The 21,259-nt window shown below is 45.3% G+C and overlaps 1 protein-coding gene across 3 annotated transcripts in view; it reads left to right on the plus strand.

Annotated features, from left to right (window-relative positions):
* TEX2 (testis expressed 2) overlaps nt 1-21,259 on the plus strand; it is a 114,483-nt gene that overhangs the window by 29,432 nt on the left and 63,792 nt on the right. For all 3 annotated transcript variants that reach the window (XR_015147416.1, XM_086356938.1, XM_086356937.1), the window contains one exon: nt 18,020-19,682. Coding sequence is in view for 2 of the 3 variants with exons in the window: in XM_086356938.1 (XP_086213064.1) it covers nt 18,045-19,682 (1,638 nt within the window). In the remaining variant the exon portion in view is untranslated. The remainder of the gene's footprint in view (nt 1-18,019; nt 19,683-21,259) is intronic.

Genomic DNA, 21,259 nt, shown 5'->3' on the forward strand with positions numbered 1-21,259 from the left:
GTTTCTTTTTCATTCTCCTTGTCTTTTGTCTTCTGTCCTGTTTCAGGCCTTTAGACAGCAGTGAAACAGATATTCAGGAATGCGCAGCTCTGGAGGCCCGGACTGTGGGGTCTGGGGTAGGGGTGGGAATGGGTGTTGGGGAGGGTGGCACCGGCCCCAGGAGATGTGGCCACAACTCACGGGGCAAGCAGTGAAGGCAGATGAGCTAAAGATCAGGAGCAGAACTCGGTCTGATCGTGTCCCGTGCCTGCGGAAGCAGTGGGCCCACCTGTGAGTCCTCATTGAAAATATCTGAAGTAATCTTGGTGGAGCTTGGCCTTTTTTTTCTTTCATGTTGATACACAGCATTAATCTCTTACAAAGCAACCTGCCCCTAGGGTGACGCATTCTGTGTAGACTGGGTTAACAAGTTCCTGGTGCCCAGGAATAGCTGATACTGTGTCTCTCTCCAACTTAGTTTCTGGTGAATCCATCACCTTTTTCTCTGCATGTGTATGTACGTGTGTGTGTATTTAAGTATATGTAATGCGTTCCTGATATTCTGAGTTGATTTAGACCAGTGAGTCTCAATTTCATGGTAGATACTGGGGTTGGGGCGGGGGCGCATGCATATTTAGGGGAATTTTTTCAAATTAAATCTCTTCCATTCCCTCCTCCATTGTGCTAAACCCCAAGATGGGGAGGAATGGCTGAGTCATCTGCGTGCTCATGTTTCCTAGGATTCTCTGGCACAGCTCCCCTCCGCCCCATCCCAAGGTGCGTCTGCCCTTTGAGAGCTGGGATTAAGAAGGTGCTCAGGGCTGGCTGGTCAGTTGTCCCACCACAGGCTGCTGCTTGGAGCTGGACTGACTGAGGCTGATGGTTCCAACCTGGATCGGCAACGGAACCCACGGGAGCCAGGGCACCATGTTTAGCATTTCGAAAGGCTTCACAGAAACTACACCTTTACCCAGGAAAAGGACACACAAACTACCCAAGACATCAAGTTTCCTTGCTTTTGTTGGAATTGCAAGTCTGTATGGGTTCATGCCAGTGCCAAGTTCTGATTGGCTGTGAATGACATAATAGGAATTTCTGAGACAGGATTGGTCTGACTCTAGACATTGTTACTAGAGCTGGCATCAGGCATCATTCCCCAAACTGAACATGCTCAATACCTTTAGAATGAGATTGACCTTGAATACGAGTGCCCTTACTATCCAAATTAAGCAACCGATTGTTTCTTCTTCACTTAGCTGTGCTTATCATTATCTCACCTGCAGCAATGATTTGATTTCATAATATTATTATGAACTCTTTGTAAATGTGGATTGTTGGGTAAAATTTGGATCCGTATTGAAATGGAACAATAGTATATGGAATCAAACAATTACTGTTAAACATCATCTGTTAGAATCTTGTGGCCAGCCTGCGGAAGAGACATAAAAAAAGGTTAGTAAAACAGCAGGTCTCATTTAGTGCCCTCATTTTAAAAATGATCTTTTTAACCAGCTTTGCACTAAAAGCTAAGATAATTTACAGTGAAGCACTGACTATTAATACTTAGTCTCCATAGCCTCCTGGGATCCTGTTGGTTGTATGTACTTTTTGCGTAGGTATGTTTGATGTATACACATCATACCAAATTCTGCTTTTTCATTTTGTATTATGATGCATAGACCTTGCCAGTTTTCTGCTTTGCTCCTGTGTTTGTCATTCTTAATGGTCACAGCTGCCTGAAATAAACCTGAGGTCAGACCAGACAGTCTAGCTCAAGTGATTGAGAAGTCTGTCTGTTTGATCTTTGGTACCATGGCTGGTGGGGTCAACTCCGGCCAAGTCTGTGTGGGTGAAAAAGATGTGCTCATGCTTGCTGGCGGAGAAGGCAATGGCACCCCACTCCAGTACTCTTGCCTGGAAAATCACATGGACAAAGGAGCCTGGTAGGCTGTAGTCCATGGGGTCGCTAAGAGTCGGACACGACTGAGCGACTTCACTTTCACTTTTCACTTTCATGCATTGAAGAAGGAAATGGCAACCCACTCCAGTGTTCTTGCCTGGAGAATCCCAGGGATGGAGGAGCCTGGTGGGCTGCCATTGTCTACGGGGTCGCACAGAGTCGGACACGACTGAAGCGACTTAGCAGCAGCAGCAGTAGCATGCTTGCTGGGATGCTGAGAATAATAATTTACATATGCTGAATGTTCTTTTCTTTTTTGTTGTTTTTTGTTTGTCTTTTAAATTTTTTAGTGGCACCTCATGTGGGATCTTAGTTCCCTGACCTGAGATCAAATCTACTCTGTGCATTGGAAGCACAGAGTCTTAACCACTGAATCACCAGGGAAGTCCCTTGAATGTTATTTCTTAATTTTCCCAGCAGCTCCTCTGAGGTAGGCACTATTATCACCATTTTATTTACATATGAGAAAAAAGAGGCTTTTTGCAGTGACTTGTCCACAATCACATGCCAGTAAGAAGCAGTGGGCCAGAGATCCGAAGCTGGGTCTTTTCAATGCCAGAGTTCTCAACCAGATTTTTCCATGCTCCATGGGGCTCATCCAGTTCTCAACTCACTTCAGAAAACTAACCACCTTCCACCTTAATCCTCACAACAAATACTTCTGTTAATGTGTACTCGAGTCACAGAGGCTTAATAGTAAACGAATATGAAGTAAACGCTGCAGGCAAGCAGGAGCCCTGGAGATGCTCCCATCCATGTTGGGCATTTGCTTTCAGGGTGATTTTGGCTATAAATAGCTTTTTTTCCCCCCTGACCTTAAAACCTAGTCCCCCTGAGAGTGGCCACCAGATTCCTACACATGCTAAAATTAGACATTATCTGTGTGCCCTGCTCCATTCTCCAGACACAATAACAAGTTTCCCACGTTCTCCCCGCTGCCATTTCCTGTGGCAATGCTTGGAAGTCTTTGCAGCAATCTCTCCTGCCTGCAGCGGTCCTGGGAGGAGGCATTCCTCTGTCACCTGGACTCCTGTGTGTCTGGGGCCCGGAGACCCAGTTCCTCTGTACATTTCCAGGGGCTTGCTTCTGTTGAATGAAAAAATTTCACACATGAATTAAAGCACTCATGTCCTTGGGCGGGATTGGAAACTGGAGTTCAGACTCTAGAAGACTTCTTGGGGCAGAGGGGTGAAAAGTGTCTGGATTTACCCCCTGAGCCTTTGGCTTCCTGGTCTCTAAAATTGCCCTTTTCTGGAGTGTGGCCCTCATTCTAGGGTCCTGACATTATCTGAGCTCAGAATGTGTTTTTCTTTTGTTCAGTTGCTAAGTCATATCTGACTCTTTGTGACCTCGTGAACTGCAGCACGCCAGGTTCCTCTGTCCTCCACTATCTCCCAGAGTTTGCTCAAACTCATGTCCATTGAGTTGGTGATGCTATCTAACCATCTCATTCTCTGCCACTCCCCTTCTCCTTTTGCCTTCAGTCTTTTGAGTGAATTATAGTGGTTCTATACCGTTTGGAAAACTTGTACCATAGAAGTTATATTGTGGACTGCATAAGTTTTGTGGGCCTATGAACCTATTTCCCATTTTTTTTTTCCTTCAGGATAAATGGATCTGAAATTTTAGACATTTGATTTACTGATGAATTTTGGAACTCAGTCTCCTTTTGGTTGAGGATTTGTTTTCTGTGGTTATTTGGGTGGTGTAAATGTTGTAGGAGGTCACCTGAGGGACTAGAGCTGTCCAGAAGGAAGTAGGGCTTCAGTTCAGGCGTCACTGCCTTCATGAAGTATGCTAGGATTTGACAAGTCAGAGGAGAGAGGGGAAGGCGTGTCCAGAATGGGGTGCTTCAGAAATGGAGGTGGAAGGAGGATGGTTTGCACGTGAGCCAGTGCCTCCTACAACCAACCAGAGTATTGGGAACACTTTACAGTAACTGGAAATAAGGTTGAGTAGACAGGGGGGCTGGGGCATATTGGGTCCTGAAGGCCCAGGAGATTAGAGACACAGAAACATGATAGGATTTTGTGCAAAATGGTGACATGATGAGAGTAGTATTTTAAAGAAGACTAGTCTGGTAGCTGAATGCCATGTAGGCTGGAGGCTGAGGCAAGGGGTGAAGTCAGAAAGAAATGCTGAGGTGTGAGGTGGGAGTCTACAGGACTTGGAAAACTGAAGATAAGAGGTTTGGAGGGTAAAGAAGAGAAGACTCTCTTGACTGGGGCCTCGGTTGGAAGAGCAGTGGTTCCTTGATAGGTGGGAGGGACTTAGTGGGCCAGGGTAGGGTGGGCAGGAATGAGGTGGGTCCCTTGGGTTTAGAATTAGACTTCTTTGGTCCCAGATAGAGTCTGTGTGTGGGTGGAGAAGAGAGAAGAATGGGTAAAAGAATCTCTCTCCAGGAAATGGGAATAGTGATTGGTGTGGATAGATGGATATGGGAGACAAGATAGCAACTCATACTGCCTTCCTGGTGAGTTGGGGGCAAGGCCAGGTGCTCAGACAGAGAAAGGAGGGAGACAAAATTGGAGGCCTGGATGGGAGACAAGGCCTGGAACCACACCAGTGGGGGATCTGACTAGGAAATCAGTGCGCTCATTCAGGAATTTCCTGGAAACAGCAAGGACACAGGCCAGGTCTGCATGCCACAGCTGCCTCCTGGCTGGGGTCTGCAGCAACCGTGGCTGCGCTGCCCCCAACCCTCCCAGCTCCATACCCTCCCTGGCTGGGGTCGAGATCCCTGGCAGCAGGAGTGCCTCGGGCCCTGGTGTGGACGTCTCACAGGCAGTAGAGAGCAGTGCTGATGACTTAAGGAGGGTGGTGCAGATGGTGGTTTGGTGTTGAAAACAAGGCCAGCCCTTCTCTTATTTTGGTCTCCTCTCCATTAAAAAAAAAAAAAGCCAGGCAGACTAGAAGGCGGACGGTGTTTTGTGAGAGAGGCAGGGAGTTGTGTCCCCAGGGGCCTCTGCAGGGCACTGTAGAAGTGAGGGCAGGGGGAACGTGGAGCTGGTGTGGGATGAATCCACAGGAGGGAGGAGCCGAGAGGTTGTGCCAGAAGGGCCGTCTGTGCAAAGTAAGAACAGAGGAAGCGGTGGGGTAGAGAGCCTGATGGGAGTTCTGTCCTTAGCACAGCTGGCGCAGAGGCAGCCCTTTTGTGCAGTGTGGCATTAGGGATGTGGGGGTGGAGGCGGGCACGGATAAGGGATGCCTGAGGAAGCCAGACTGACACATGTCCTCTGTTGCCACAGCGCACCCAGGTGCTGCTAATCTGCATCATAATCTTAGCAGACTCAGCCCCCTCTCCACCTGTAACCAGAGATAAGGGGTGTTTCTACAGCTGGGCTAAGCAAGACAAGTCCGGAAGGTCTAGAAGTGTTTGTTAATGTGAGATGAACTGTTGCAATATTATTAGAAAAGTATTTGGACTTAATTGCCTTAGGCACATTAGTCCAAGTGTACTTAGCTTGAGCACTGGCCAAGAATTTCTCTGGTGCAAAATGAAAAAGTAGGGCTCTACGGAGGTTCTTTTCCATGGAAATTGAATTATAGACTCACAGACTGGTAAAATCTAGAGCTTTCTGGAAAATTCCTTAAACACAATGGAGGACCCTCTCTCCCCTCACCCTGATTCACAGCGAAGGAACCCAAGGTCCCAGGAGGTGAAGGGCACGAGCCCCGTCACTGTCACTTGAGGGTCTTGGTCCTCCTCAGGGCTCCTAGCCTTGCTGCCTCATGGCTTCCCTTGGTCTGCATTTTCAGTGACAGATTCCTCTACCAACTGCTGAGTTGGGGGAAAAGCTCACACTAGGGGGTGGACTTCAGGGCTGGCTCGTATCTCAGGGCTGCTCTCAGTTAAAGTCCTTCCGGTCACAGCCCTCAGTGGTGGTGGAGTGAGATGGGGGAAATCTCGGGGGGGCCTGTGGGCAAGTGCTTCTCTTCAGAGGGAACCACAGTGTGGACAGATGGCCGTCCAGGACTTCTGCCAGGAACCTGGTACCTCCAGGCCTTCTTGCAGGTGTTGAATGTGGCCTTGGGTGTCTTCCCTCCTTTGCTTTACCCTCACTCCATCCTTCACTTGGAGCGTACTCTCCACCTGGGTCTCCGCAGTCAGCTTGTCCAGTCTCCCAGGGCCAGCGCACACCCCACGTCTGGGAAGCCCTCCTTCCTGCCGCCTTCTCTCATCTGCTCCCCTCCACTTTCTTTCACTCCCACTGCTCTCCCCTACACACTCACACAGACTTCTTAAACCTGATTTTTAAAACATTGTCTTCTTCAGGCCTCGGATTCTTTACCTGTAAATAAAATTCTGACCTAAGTATACACTTAAGCAGGTTTTACTGCCCTGTATCAAGATAAGTCTATTGATGCATGTATGAAAAGTATTTTTTCTCACTGAAAAAGGCTAATTTCTTTAAGTTCTCAGAGACTTTTTTTCAACTTATGAAAAATTAATCAAAAATACTTTTTGCATGTGAAACTAAACAGTTGATAGATGTGAGTGGATTCAGATATGTAAACTAGGTTTTCTGGTTGGCTAGTATGATTTGGGGAGGAAAAATTCAACTCTCCATATGGGTCACTTTTTCCAAAGTCAAAATTTAATTCTTGTATAGGGAACAGAGAATGTTATATGTGTTATATATGTTACTGTAAATGTTTTCTAAAATGATTTCAGAGAGTAATACTTTTATGCTGATAGAATGAGGAAGGCTTCTTCAGGAAGTAAAAACTAAGAAACTATAAAGAAAAAGATTGAGCGGTTCAGCACTAAAAATATAAAACTTTGTATGTTTTTTAAAAAGAACCATAATGGTTAAAAGTCAGAGATGGGGAAAAATATTTCCCGCACATACAGTAGACAAAGTGTTAATTATCTATGAGACATAAAGTGATTAAGAAAAAATCCTTGGGCAAGAAACATGAATGGCCAGTTAAGAGAAGAGAAATAGCTCGGACGAAACATGAACTGATTCTCAAAGCATTGAGGTGCCCTTTCCCCATCCATCAGATGGGTAATAATTAAAAATAATGTTCAATCATGACAAGGGTTCAAGGTAGAAACTTTATGATAGACTTGCTCTGTGCATAAGATTTATATAGGAAGCTTTTCAAAGCAGTATTGTTTTTAGTGTAAAAACTGGAAAAAACTTTAATTTCTATCAATAGAGGAATGATTAAATGAATGATGGTATATCCATACCATGTAGCAAAAGTGTGTGTGCCTGTAGATTTGTATGTATTGGCATTCGAAAGGGGTCCAGGAAATATGTGAAAAACAAAGTGCGAAACAATATGTGTGGTATGACTTAAGACCGAAAACAAAAATAGCTTTGTGTGGTTGTGTGTATTTATAAATACATATAGAAGGACAGAGGGTGCATGGGTGATTTTTGGGGCGAGCAGGAGAAATTTTCACTTTTCCTCTCCATACATCTGTTTTTTGAAAAATTTTTTATGATGAACTTGAAATTGTGTGGTTTTTTTAAGTTGCAGTGAAAATTCATATATGCTATTTGGCCCTGTAATTCCACATCTAAAAATATTTACTAAGCGGATAATTGGGCTTCCCAGGTGATACAGTGGTAAAGAACCCACCTGCCAACACAGGAGATGCAGGTTTGATCCCTGGGTAAGGAAGATCCCCTGGAGAAGGAAATGGAAACCCACTCCAGTATTTTTGCCTGGAAAATTCCATGAGCAGAGGAGCCTGGCAGGCTACAGTCCATAGTGTAACAAAGAGTTGGGTATGTCTGAGCAAACACACACACAAACAAGGAAATAATTGGAGAAGCTGTCAAAGGTATGTATGGCATCATAATGTATTACAGCATTGTGTGTAATAGCAAAAAAAAAATGTAGCCCGTGTTGAAATGGTTCCATTATATTCATTTCATACAGCTAAAGTCCTGTGTGAAAGAATCTATTGCTTTGAGGAAATACTTACATACAAACAGTTAACGTTTTAGAAATGCTTGCTCTGTACCAGGGACCATGTTCAGTACTTTATATAACTTGTTCTATTTAATCTTCTGAATTGTCTTTTGTCATTCCCATTTTGCAAATGGAGAAATGGAGGCTTGGTTAGAGTAAATAAATTTGCTTGAGGGTCAGATTCCTACCAAGTTAGTAGAACTGAACACAAAGGTCTTGTTGATTACCAGATTCTAGATTACTTTCCAGATGCTAGATTACTTCTTGAGTATAAAAACAGATTACATACATACATATGATGTGACTCATTTTATAAAAATGAATCTTTCTATGTCTTAGTTTTCTCATGGGTAAGGTGTGGGGGATGAGTGGCTAGTATTAATACAACTAGATATTCTGAAATTAATGTTTTATTTTAAAGATTTACATACACTTATTACATGTAATTCCCTCCCCCCACCGAGATTATGAAAGTATTTGGGATTACCTAACTAATAAGATTTGGAAATACCTAAAAAGTAGAAAATAAAAATTACTGATAAGCCTGTTACATGGAGAAAACTAGCATTAATGCCCCTCCAGTCCTTTTTTTGCTTGGTGTGTGTAGGTGTGAACATTACTGAGGTACTTAATAGTTACTGCAGAATTGGTTTCAGAGAAGTTTTTGCTGATTATGTGCCGATATAATAGAGGGTTTGTCTCAACATGCCCTTGACATCATCCCATGTTATATTTTAATGTTGAAGTTTGGTGACCAAAATTGTTTCATTGATTTGTTTGTTGATTCTTTGTTGTGTGTAGTCAGTTGAGCTTTTTTGCTGTTGGCCTTTTGAACTTTCGGGTGAATTGGCTGTTCCTGTGCTTGGGAAGTATCTGCTGATGATGTCTTCCTAAAGTTGACCGTTGAAGACCTTAAGCAAGACTATTAGAAAGTCCTTGTAAGCAGAAGTTTCCCTCTGCCCGTTGGAATACGTTTTTCTTACAGGGATGAATTCGTGGTCTGTGGTTAAAACTTGACTTCCTAACCATTTGGAATTTGCCTTTAAGGTTTGACCTGGTGGTCCAATGGTTAAGACTCTGTGCTTCCACTGAAGGGGGTGCAGGTTCGGTCCCTGGTGAGGAACCCAAGATCCTGCATGCCTCACGGCGTGATCAAAAAATCACTTTAAAAAAAAGTTTGATTTTAAAATATAAGGACTGATTGGTGAAATGTATACAACTTCTTATGCAACTTCCTGAGAGTCTATAATTATTGCAAAATAAAGTTTTAAAAATTCAAAGAGTATTAAAACTTGGGCTCCCTCCTGTAACTGAGCTTGATAACTCTGACAGGAAGGGCCCATGGCAGAGGGAAGGAGCAATATATGGCAACAGACCGAAAGCCAAACAGTAGTTGGGAAACTGCTTTTGTTGTTTTTGTTTTTCATTTGGAAATAATCTGACTTTAAATGTTTGTGAGAGTTTCCTGGCAGTCCAGTGGTTAGAACTCTTCAAGCTTTCACTGCCAAGGGCCTGAGTTCAATCCCTGGTTAGGGAACTAAGATCCCACAAGCCACATAGTATGGCCATAAATAAATCAATTCAGTTCAGTTCAGTTCAGTTGCTCAGTCGCGTCTGACTCTTTGCAACCCCATGAACTGCAGCACGCCAGGCCTCCCTGTCCATCACCAACTCCCGGAGTCCACCCAAACCCATGTCCATTGAGTCAGTGATGCCATCGAACCATCTTATCCTGTCGTCCCCTTCTTCTCCTGCCCTCAGTCTTTCCCAGCATCAGGGTCTTTTCAGATGAGTCAGCTCTTTGCATCAGGTGGCCAAAGTATTGGAGTTTCAGCTTCAACATCAGTCCTTCCAGTGAACACCCAGCACTGATCTCCTTTAGGATGGACTGGTTGGATCTCCTGGTTGCAAAGATGAAAACTGAATAAGGAACTCCATTTACTCTTTGTCAGATTCACCCCCTTAATAACCTTTGACCCGATGAGCTCTTGAAAAATGTGCTCTTTTGTGACCACAGTCAGTACCCTCTGCTCATCCTCCTGGATTTTCAGCACTACAGTCTCCCAGGTTCCAGGCACTCACCTGAAGAAAACTATTTACATCCAGGTTGCAGACTTCCTAAGAACCTACAGTGGTTTTGTTTTCTAAGATTTAAGTATAAATCCAAGCACTTAGGCTTCAGAGGCATTGAGCAATTGATTCCCTGCCTCTGAAATCAAATATTAATCTTCCTGCCATGCCTCCAGTACAGCCCTTCAGCTGTAGCCGACCCAGTCGTTTAGCAACTGTCTTGTTCTATCTTGATTGACTTGTTTTCATCTCAGTGCCTTTCCATATGCTGCTGTTTCACATCCGGCAGATTATTTTGTTCACATCTCTTCCTCCTAAGTCACATAACATGGTTTTTCTGCTGAAAAAAAAAATTCCTTCTTTATTCTATTAGCGCCATCTGATTTGGGCATCTCTATCCTGAGTTTTCATTACTTCAGGGTTGTTTTGAACTTTCATGTAGATGTCATCATATGACATCTGTTGTCTCCTTGAGATCTCCCCACCCCCGCCCCCCATGGATGGCATCAGGATTATCTTTTATAAACCTCCGTAGGCCTCATGTAGTTGTGCCAAAGGTGTGACCTGGTTTTGAAAGAGTTACTGCATTTGGATTTCATTACCAGAACCATCCAGCAGTCTATAAAGCAAAATTCTCGTCACATGGATGCTTCTGAACCCCTTTTTTCTTCAGGGATGTGGCCCTCTTCCCAGGTGGGCCTTCCTCATAGTAGGTGTAAACGTCTGTGCAGTGGCTGCAGAGGGTGAAGCTGTTGTGTGTTAATCGTATCAACCTTGTGTTGTGTTGTTCTACTAGGTTGGAAGAGACTCTGAGTCAGTCTGGGAACCTAATAACTGATGGCATAGGAGTTCCAGGTTTCTCACCGTCAAGGTCTAAGTGCCTTGTGAGGATGCCTGTGCTGGTAGTAGAGTACCATCTTCTCTCTTTCTTCTCTCTTTTTAAATGAAGCTAAGGCTAGCGCTAGTTCATTATCTACAATGTCAATATTGATTTTTGTTTGTAAGGTGGAGTATTAACAGATTAGAATCTGTTGGCTGCTGGCAGTTCTCAGCTGCTTCATTGAATTTAAATGAATCAAGGGATGGCTATTAAGATGTACTTGAGATTTTTAGGCTAAATCAGACCTGCCTATACTAGTTGTTCTTGACCAGATCCACCACTTCCTCTGCAGCATCAAGGTGGAAAAAAATGAGTCCTGAGGCCCTTCTCTACTTTTCATAAAACCACATCCTATTAAAAGCTTGCACAGATAAGAGATGTTAGGACATCCTCTGCAATACAATGCAGCTTGACTCTTTTCCTCTGCCAAGAGATGCTTTGGAATTAAGACTATTGACTGACACAACCCATGCTAGCAGATGGTGCCCATACATCATATGTCCAAGTGCAAGCTTGTCCAGAGACAACACGTATCTTAACGGGCCAGATTTTACAAAGACGAAGAATTTTCACAATGATCTTGAAGGATTAGGGATGCTCCTGAGAAATGGGGCATGTTCCAAACCAGGCTTGCCTCTTCAGATGCTGTGTTACTGTGCTCTCTGCATCTGGAGACAAGTTTAATTTCCAGTCACAATTGCTCATTTCCCTCCACTTTTTCCTTCCTCCAGCACTTCCTCTAACCTAGTATATGACTGAGAAATTAATAATAATAATGTTGATGTTGATAATAATAATGGCTACATTACTGTTTGGCTGTTATAATGTGAGAGGACCGAGGAGATGAGTTGCTGATGAGTGGGTGGCCTGGAAGGAACTCTTCTCTTTTCATGGCTCTGTAAGATCTTGAGATTGAATTGTTTCAAATACAGCTAGAGGCAGGAAGGGCAGTTAGCAAACTAGTCCAGAAAACTCACAGAAAACAAACCTGTCAGATTCAGAGAGGTTGTTATATCCAAGTTAATAAATGCCAACAGTGAGTCTTGAAAGAGTTCTTCATTTTTCATTGTACAATCTGATTTATTGTTGATTGGCTTTTAGTGGACTAATTAATGATGATAAACTTTTTGAGTGACTAGAAATAAAATCAATTTTATGGATGTTTGCTATCCTAACTGACTTCACTGAGGTTGATATCATGGAGTTCGTGATATCCATGGGAGGGCATGTTTGTAGGGCAGTTGGCTACCAGCTTCTTGTTGAGGCCTTTGTATTTTCTGAATTCAGGTTAGATGGGAGCCATGGATATTGATTTGTTCCTTATTTTTAGACTGAATAGACTATGATCCTGCATCAGTGCTGGGGTGAGAAATCCTTATTAGAGGCTTTCTCAGTCTTAGAGCTATGAACATCTTTACAAGGCATAATAACTTTACTGGAGACTTACAGTGAAGACTCTAATCAAGACCCATCCCCAGAATGGTTCAAGATACTCTGCTTCCTTGAAACAGACCTGACTAAGGTTCAGAGAGCATTTGGGTCTAAATAACTTCCCCACCCACTAAAAGTATGAGAGCATAAATGAATGAATCTGCATTTATTATCTTAGAAGATAATCACATGGTGGTATAAACACTAAAGAACAATGTGAGCATTTTGAATTTTTTTAGTCAGCATAGGTGGTTCAGAGTATTATATTATTTCACTCTAAAGTTGCAACTGGTGAAATTAAAGTTATTTTTAAATTATTGTTGTTCAGTTGCTCAGTCGAGTCTGACTCTTTGTGACCCCATAGACTGCAGCATGCCAGGCTTCCCTGTTCTTCACCATCTCCTGGAGTTTGCTCAAACTCTTGTCTGTTGAGTCAGTGATGCCATCCAACCATCTCATCCTCTGTCATCCCCTTCTCTTCCTGCCTTCAACCTTTCCCAGCATCAGGGTCTTTTCTAATTAGTCAGCTCTTTGCATTAGGTGGCCAAAATATTGGAGCTTCAACTTGAGCGTCAGTCCTTCCAATGAATATTCAGGGTTGATTTCCTTTAGGATTGACTGGTTTGATCTCCTTGTAGTCCGAGGAACTCAAGAGTCTTATGGTAAAATATAAATAACTTAAAATTTACCTGTTTTTAAGTGTACAACTCAGTAGCGAAAGTATATTCACATTGTTATGCAACCGATCTATGGACTTCTTTCATCATGCAAAGCTCTATATCCATTACAAAACAACTCCCTGCTTCCCACTCCCCAGCCCTGGTAACTGCCATCCGACTTTCTGTTTATTTGAATTTGAGTACTTTAGATAGCTCACGAAATGGAATCACTCAATATTCGTCTTTCTGTGATTGGCTTCCCTAGCTTAATGGCCTCGAAGCTCTCAGATCTAAGTGAGGGCCATTTGCCTCTGGTTCTCCTACTCCCAGGTAGATGTAGCCCTTTGACGTCCCAGCTCATTGGGGAACACTCTCCAGTTAGGGCTCCACCTCAGCCAGCCCTGAACTACGATTTCTGCTCAGAAGATCAATAAAATGAAGGTGCCAATTTGGCAGAATCATCCAGTGGTTTGAGGGCAAGAGCAGCTTCTGTAGGGCTCATCTCTCTGAGGTTCTTTATTCCTTCTGGCCTTGTGATTCTTTACTCAGTTGTTGAAGCTTCAGTGCTTTTCAGTTTTTTAAAAAAAATATTGATTTCATTGTTAGTTGTTTTCAGCAGAATGGTGGACCTGAAAAATAGAACCTGTTTTCCCAGACATCAGACCTCTGGCTTCTGGTGTTTATTAACATCACCTAGCTCTTGGACACCCATCCATTCTGGGGCTGGATGGGGTTCATATTTGGCATACTTTGCTCATGACCAAATCAGCCTTTTGTTTAAACATACCTCTGGCAAGAAATCATCCTAATTGACAGTGGAAGCTTTAGGCCCTCCCCTCACAAGACTCAAAATCAGTGTTAAAACCCAAGGTCTTGTGCTGGTGGCTTTGGAAAAGGAGACCTGGTGAGAGAGAAATGACCTTTATTGACATTTCAGTTCCTGAGTGCTTGAGAAAAGGTTGTCCTCGTTTATTTGAGTCCAGTTATAATTGAGTTGAGATAGTAGAGGGCAGGAGGCTACTTTTTTATGATGCTAGATTATCAGATGGATAACTAATTCTTATTTCCCGATCCTGCTGGTCACATGCTAGCTGTTGAGAACCACGCTCTTAGCTCTCTCCATGCCGGTGCATGGAGGGCCAAACCAAGGCCAGGACAAGCAGGAATAACAAGCATGCATGACACGCTTGAGGAGGCAGATCGCTGTGGTGGCGAATCAGGACATGAGTATCAAAAGCCCATGTCTGACCGGCTCCCCACCCCCTCCTCATTCAGTGCTGTGTCCTTGGCACAGTCACGTAAAGTTCCGGACAGCAGTCAGGTGCTTTTTCCCTTGACCTTGGCTGTAGGAAGGTCAGTTTTACTGGCCCCAGCCGCCCGCCCATGAAGGATGGAGAAGGGGGGCTTGGAGGACTCCCTAGGAGGAAGACGGAGCAGCCACGTGGTGATCAGTTTTGTCTAGAACCCAATCCATGGACTCTGGTTCCAGGACATAGAGTTATCCAGCAGTTTGGGTCCTTGAAGCAATCTTTGTTTATCTGACCTAGCCCCCTCATTTGCAGATGAGCAAAAAGGCTATAAGATTTTCTTATTTTTAAAAAGTTATAGTGCTGCTTTAGCCTCATGTGGCTTGTTTTAGTAAAACCTAATTTGGGAGAGTTTATTCCAAACCTCTGAAGCCACTGCTTGAGCCCTACAGAAAGACGTTAGCAGTGGTGAGCCACACCAGCACCTAATTCTTCAGGAGGCCCAGCTCAGGCCCAGTTGGCTGACACAGGCCACTCAAGATGACTGTTCTCTTGCTCTCTGTACATCCCCTGCTCTACCAGTGCCTGCTTCACCTACACCTACTCACAGGACTGACCCACCTGCATATTTGCCCCAGGCCCCAGCTAGTGACTGTTCTTACCAAAAGGGGCGGTAAGGGGCATGCCCCGATGCTAGTTTCCCTGGTTACCAATGAGCAAACCTGATGTCAATTCCCCCTATAACTAGCAATCTCCCCTTCCCTTTGGCAGCAAAGACTGCTGCCATGTCTTGCTCACCACCCATTGCACATGGTGGATATCGCTCCAGAACCTTGCTTCAGACATGTAAACTCCCCCATCCAGTAAACCATTGATGTCTCCCTCACTGAGTCTGGGCTGTTTCTTCTTTGGTCTTGAAGCTGGGCGAGTACAGCATTGTAGGCCTGCAGGGTGCAGCCCAACAAGATCTGAAGACAGTCTAGTCAGAGATCAGTTGCTGCTACTGCTACTGCTAAGTCACTTCAGTCGTGTCCGACTCTGTGCGATCACATAGACGGCAGCCCACCAGGCTCCCCCGTCCCTGGGAAAGTCAGGAGGCCCGACTATGTGTTGGTGGGTTGGGCAGATGGGCCCCTAATGGCCCTGTCTGGTTGCTGAGACCACAGGCTTCTGGAAGCACTATTGTTGGCCCTTCTGGACGGGGCCTGACTTTGCCTGCAGATTCCCAAACCATCCCACCTCAACTCCAGAAGAGCCTCTCCACTCTTGCTCCCCGGATGACTCGCTTCCCTGTTCAGCCCCGGTCATGCTCTCTGGATTTGCACCTGTGCCCACTGTCACTTTCACCACCAGCCTTAGAGTAGCAGAGCCTTTCAGACCATCCTTTATGTTATTAAAGCAATTGAAATAGCTTAGCTTTCAGCCTACTGAGAATTACCAAAAACCAAACTTTCTTTTTAAATTACCTCTATAATTTTATTTTAAAATTACCCTTGTAAAAGTGAAAGTGGCTCAGTCGTGTCTTTGCCACCCCATGTACTGCAAGTCCATGGAATTCTCCAGGCCAGAATACTGGAGTGGGTAGCCTTTCCCTTCTCCAGGGGATCTTCCCAACCCAGGGATCAAAGCCAGGTCTCCCGCATTGCAGGCGGATTCTTTACCAGCTGAGCCACAAAGGAAGCCCAAGGATACTGGAGTGGGTAGCCTATCCCTCCTCCAGTGGATCTTCCCAACCCAGGAATCGGACTGGGGTCTCCTGCATTGCAGGCGGATTCTTTACCAACTGAGCTATCAGGGAAGCCCCTATAAAAGTCGGTGACCATTAAAATGAAAAATGTGTTTTGTACTTGGCATTTTTCTTCTTCCTAAGCCAATAAACATATTGGCTTTGAGATAACAGGGAAGGATTGTCCTGGACCAGCAGCTGTGTCTTTCCAGCTTACTGCCAGCTCCTGGATTTGAATGTTTTGTCTGATCAATAGAAATTCTTTTTTCTTGGCTCCAATGGAGACGGGAGAGCCTGAGGATCATGAAGGAGCTTGGACAAAACTCTATTGAAAAGTTTTTATGAAAGTAATTTCTCAATCAGTAGTTTGAGATGTGTCTTTCTTGTGACTGGGCTCTTGAACTGTAGTTCTTGTCATCACTGGATTATTGCCTGTTTCTGGGAAATAGTTTTTCCTGCCCTTCCTCTCCTCCCCACCCTGATTTTTCTCCCCCATCACCTACAAACAAACACAGGTTTACTTTTTCTTTTGTTTTGGTAGTCTTAGTTACTAGAATTTTGAACCTGAATGTTTGGTAGAAGACTTAAATATAGGAGTTCTTCAAAGTAAAGGAGCAGGCAGCACAATGTTGACTCTATGGCAGATTACCAGGGTAAGTATCAGATTGGGTTCTGTACTCTCACCTGTAAACATAAACATAAGAGTTTGAGATTTGGACAGTCTCAGTCATTGGTCCCTCGTTTGACAGATGAAGATTCTAAGACCCAGAGAGGTCTTGGCTTGTTCAAGGTCCCACCAAGTCAGCTGGAGAAGGATCAAGTGTCAGAAGCCTTGTTTCCTGGCCCCGAGGCTGCCCTTTCCTCTCTTCCATGATGCCTCACTCATGCCGGCCCTCGCCCCCAACACCCACCCTCCGTCCTGGACATGGAGAATAGACCCATGTGGCAGGACACACCATGCCCATGCTCGTCTTCATGCCTTCGTCCCTTCTTTCTAATCAGGCCTGTCCTGCCAGCCTGCTGTCAGTTTAAAGGAGCAGGCGGGTGTCCTGCCTCCCGCGCTGCTCTCACCCTCCTCAGAAGGCCTGAGGGTCACTCCTCAAGTGCATTTTAGCTACTCTGACAGTCGTGCTTTCCAGATGGTGGTGTTCATTTCCTTCTGGTAGGACCTGTCATGATGCCTGGTTTCCTATAAATGGGCCCTAAGTGAATGGGGAGTGGGGAACGGTGTCATGCACTGGGTGTCACAGGTAGGCTTGGCTTCTTTTGCTTTGCTGCTCAGCTTTTCGGGTGTCTCTTATCTCCACAGCGACTAAGCGACGTCGCCTCCGTGTCTCTCACCCCAGCTCTTAGCAGAGTTCTCAGTTGGTGGTAGGTTTCAGCACTGAGACTTCATTTTCCTGTCCTTGGATTCAGCTGAAAATATAACTTTGCTTTATCTTGAAGTCTTAGAAATGGCCATGTCTTCATGGCTGCCTAAATACTCTGGCCTCAGGGTACCTACCATTTGGGAAATAAGCCAGCCGGTCACAGCAATTAGTTTGCAGATGTCCCTTGCCACCCTTGGTTACTCTGCTACTTATTTGCAGTGTCAGGCTATATGAACATTGGTGGGAGACACAAGCCAAATAATTGTTAGGATTGCTGTGAAAATTGCAGTGAAAGCCATAACCCTCCAGGATTCACTTTTTATAGCCAGAAAGCCACTGGTGAAATTTTTGTTCCGAGATCCTCAGAATCGCCAGGATGCTGCATTTTATCCTATGGGAGTTCCGAACTAATGCTGGTAACAACTGTCGTGCAGGTCTTTCAAGCCTTGCAGTATAGAATTACTGATAGAAATGGGCCAGTTAACAGGGAGGAAACAACCACTTAGATGTTGTGAAGGAAGACAGGTTGTATGGCATTTATAACACGGGTGGGTAGTTTGCTCATAAAAGAGAATGCCTCGCTGGAATTTATCTGATGAAAATTAAACCACTAAACCTGCTTAAGTGAGAAAGGGTGGCCATCTGCCAGGTAAAAGTATTATCACCATTTAGAAGTGAGCTTTAGCCGCACTCTGGTCCACACAGGACAGCGTCTCCCGTGGAGAAACCACTTTCTGACTTTTGGTTTTTCTCCCTGTTTTCACAGAGCCTGAGCCCTTGTGAAGCCGGCGATGACAAGTCTGAATGGTCGCCATGCCGAGAAAACCCTTGACATGCCAAAACCATCAGCCCCCAGAGTGCACGTGCAGAGGTCCCTGTCCCGAGACACTATTGCCATCCACTTCTCGGTGTCCGGGGAGGAGGAGGAGGAAGAGGAGGAGGAGTTCCGGGAGCTCCTGGAGGAGGGGCTGGACGACCAGACCGTTGTAACGGGGCTGGAAGCCAAGGAGGACCTCTACCTTGAACCCGGGGGTGGCCATGACCCCGCTGGCCCCGGCGCCCAGCTCATCCTGGCGGATGGCCTGTCCGTGTCCCCCGCCGTGGTGCCCGTCTCCGAGAACACCGTAAAGCTGCTGGAGCCCCCTGCTCCGGCCGCACAAGTATTCGGTACAGTGCCGCTGGCTCTGTCCCCGGGGTCGTCCTCGTCGGGGCCCATAGCTAGCTCTCCCAGCGTGTCCTCCCTGTCCGAGCAGAAAACCAGTTCTTCCTCCCCGCTGTCCTCGCCTTCCCGGTCGCCCATCCTCTCATCCAGCGCCTCGTCCTCCACGCTTTCCAGCGCCAAACCCTTCCTGAGCCTTGTGAAGTCCCTGTCGACCGAGGTGGAGCCAAAAGAATCCCCCCACCCGCCTCGGCACAGGCACTTGATGAAGACGTTAGTCAAGTCTCTGTCCACCGACACCTCCCGGCAGGAGTCCGACGCCGTGTCCTACAGGCCCCCGGACTCCAAGCTGAATTTACACCTGTTCAAGCAGTTCACGCAGCCGCGGAACACAGGTGGGGATTCCAAAACTGCACCCTCTTCCCCTCTGACGTCGCCTTCCGACACGCGCTCCTTTTTTAAAGTGCCCGAAATGGAGGCCAAGATCGAAGACACTAAGCGACGCCTCTCGGAAGTCATCTATGACCCTTTTCAGCTTTTCAGTAAGATTATAGGGGAAGAAAGTGGCAGCCACAGGCCCAAAGCCTTATCTTCAAGTGCTTCCGAGCTCTCCAATCTGTCCAGCCTGAACGGTCACTTGGAAAGCAATAACAACTACAGCATCAAGGAGGAGGAGTGTGACTCCGAGGGGGAGGGCATGGGGAGTGACCCCGGCGTCCCCAGGAGCGACCAGCCACAGTCCTCCGAGGAGCCCTCGAGAGAGGCGGAACCGAGGAGCTCCCAGGGGAGCGGGCTGAAGGAGGGAGGCCCGAAGACCAGCTCCCTGGTTCTTGAGAAATGCTCTTTGTCTGCCTTAGCGAGCAAAGAAGACGAAGAGTTTTGCGAACTGTACACCGAGGACTTTGACCTGGAACCGGAGGGGGAGAGTAAAGCTGAGAAACTCCCAGAAGGCCCTCTCAAGCCAGAGGGGCTAGCGGACGATGGCCCAGCTCTGGACAGTGACCACGAGGTGGACTCGGCCGCGCAGCAGCTGGAATTACCCGTCAAGACACTGGGCTGCTTTGTCCTGTGCGTCTATGCGTACCTCATCCTCCCCCTCCCGCATTACGTGAGCGGACTCTTTCTGGGCGTTGGCCTTGGATTCATGACTGCAGTCTGCCTGATTTGGTTTTTTACACCACCAAGTGCTCATAAACATCACAGATTACATAAACATCTACAACACTGGAACCCAAGATCTCTGGATATCAAAGAACCTGAGATCCTGAAGGTAAGCCTCTCTGCAGCTGCTGGCTGGCATCCAGCCTCATTGTAGATCTGACTGTATCCTTTTAGTTCACTGTCTCCACAAGTGTTTGCTCAAGCAGTGTTTCTAAGACTTTGGGATCTCCAGGCACCCAAGACTTGTTTGGTAAACCTCATTCTAGCTCCTGTTTTGCCAGTTCACCAGGTAGCTTCACAAGGATCTCCATAGCTCTGGAGCATTTCCATTCGTTTCCATTCCGATCTCTCTCTGAATTTGCCAGGCATTTGCTGCCTACTGAGGATTCATGGTAGCTGAGTCTGTTACGGTTAAATATTCTTGAGGGTAGTGCTTCCCTGGTGGTCCAGTGGTTAAGACTCTATGCTCCCAATGCAGGGTGCTTGGGTTCGATTCCTGGTTGGGGAATTACATCTTGTATATTACAGTGAAGACTTGGCACAGCCAGATAAATAAATAATTAAAAAAAATTTTTTTTGAGACCCTGGAGCAGGGTTAAAGACTCCTGGAATACAAGAGAAGGGAAGGAGGAAGAGAAGACGGATTTTAATGTCAGGGTTGGGCTGTTACACGCTGCTCTGTGCACAGTGGGGCTTGGGCTTGAGAAGGAGGCATTACCTTTCTGTGCCTGTCAGATTTTAGGGTTTGGACCTCCCGAGGAGTGCCTGAGGCAATTCATTGGAAAGAAAATATTAGAGCTTCCATTTGTATTTATTTCCACGTATTTTAAAAGTTTCTGGTGCTTCTATATGTTTCATAATATACACAATTGAAAGCATAACTGTGGCTTATATAGGTCATAAGTTAAGCACATATACTTTTTTTTTATATATGTATTTTTTAAATTTTAGTAAAATACTCCTAACAAAATCTACCATCTTAACCATTTTTAAGTGTACAGGTCAGCAGTATTATGTTTAATATTCAGTCACATTGTTGTACAACCATCATCACCATGCACCTCCATATCCTTTTCACCTTTTAAAACGGAAACTCTAAACCCATTAAACAATAACCTCCTATTTTCCTGGCTATTGCCTAGCTCCTGGTAACCACCATTCTACTTCCTTGTTTTTTTTTTTTTTTAATACTCTAAATATGTCATATTAGTGGAATTACACAGTATTTGTCTTTTTGTCACTGGCTTGTTTCACTTAGAATAATGTCCACAAGGTTCTTCCCTGTTGAAGCATATTGCAAAATTTTATTCTTTTTTAAGGTTGCTATTGTATGTATATGCTAACTACATTTTGCTTATTTCTTCATCTGTTGATGGACACTTGGGTTGTTTCTACGTTTTTGCTCTTGTGAGCAATGCTGCTATGAACGTGGTTGTACAAAGAGATGTTTGAGACCCTACTTTCAAGTCCTTGGTTTGTGTACCCAAAAGTGAAATTGCTGGATCGTATGGTAATTCTAGTTTTAATCTTTTGAGGAACTGCCATACTATTTTCTACAGTGGCTGTACCATTTTACATTCTCACCAGTAGTGCACAAGGGTTCCAGTTTCTCCACATCCTTGCTGACACTTGTTGTTTTCTGATCTTTTGATAATTCAAAGCTTGTTTGGTTTCTCTGTTAACAGG

Source organism: Bos grunniens, chromosome 19 (genome assembly GCF_055505025.1).
Source record: "Bos grunniens cultivar Pamir isolate PY7600 chromosome 19, Bosgru_T2T1.0, whole genome shotgun sequence".
NCBI lineage: Eukaryota > Metazoa > Chordata > Mammalia > Artiodactyla > Bovidae > Bos > Bos grunniens.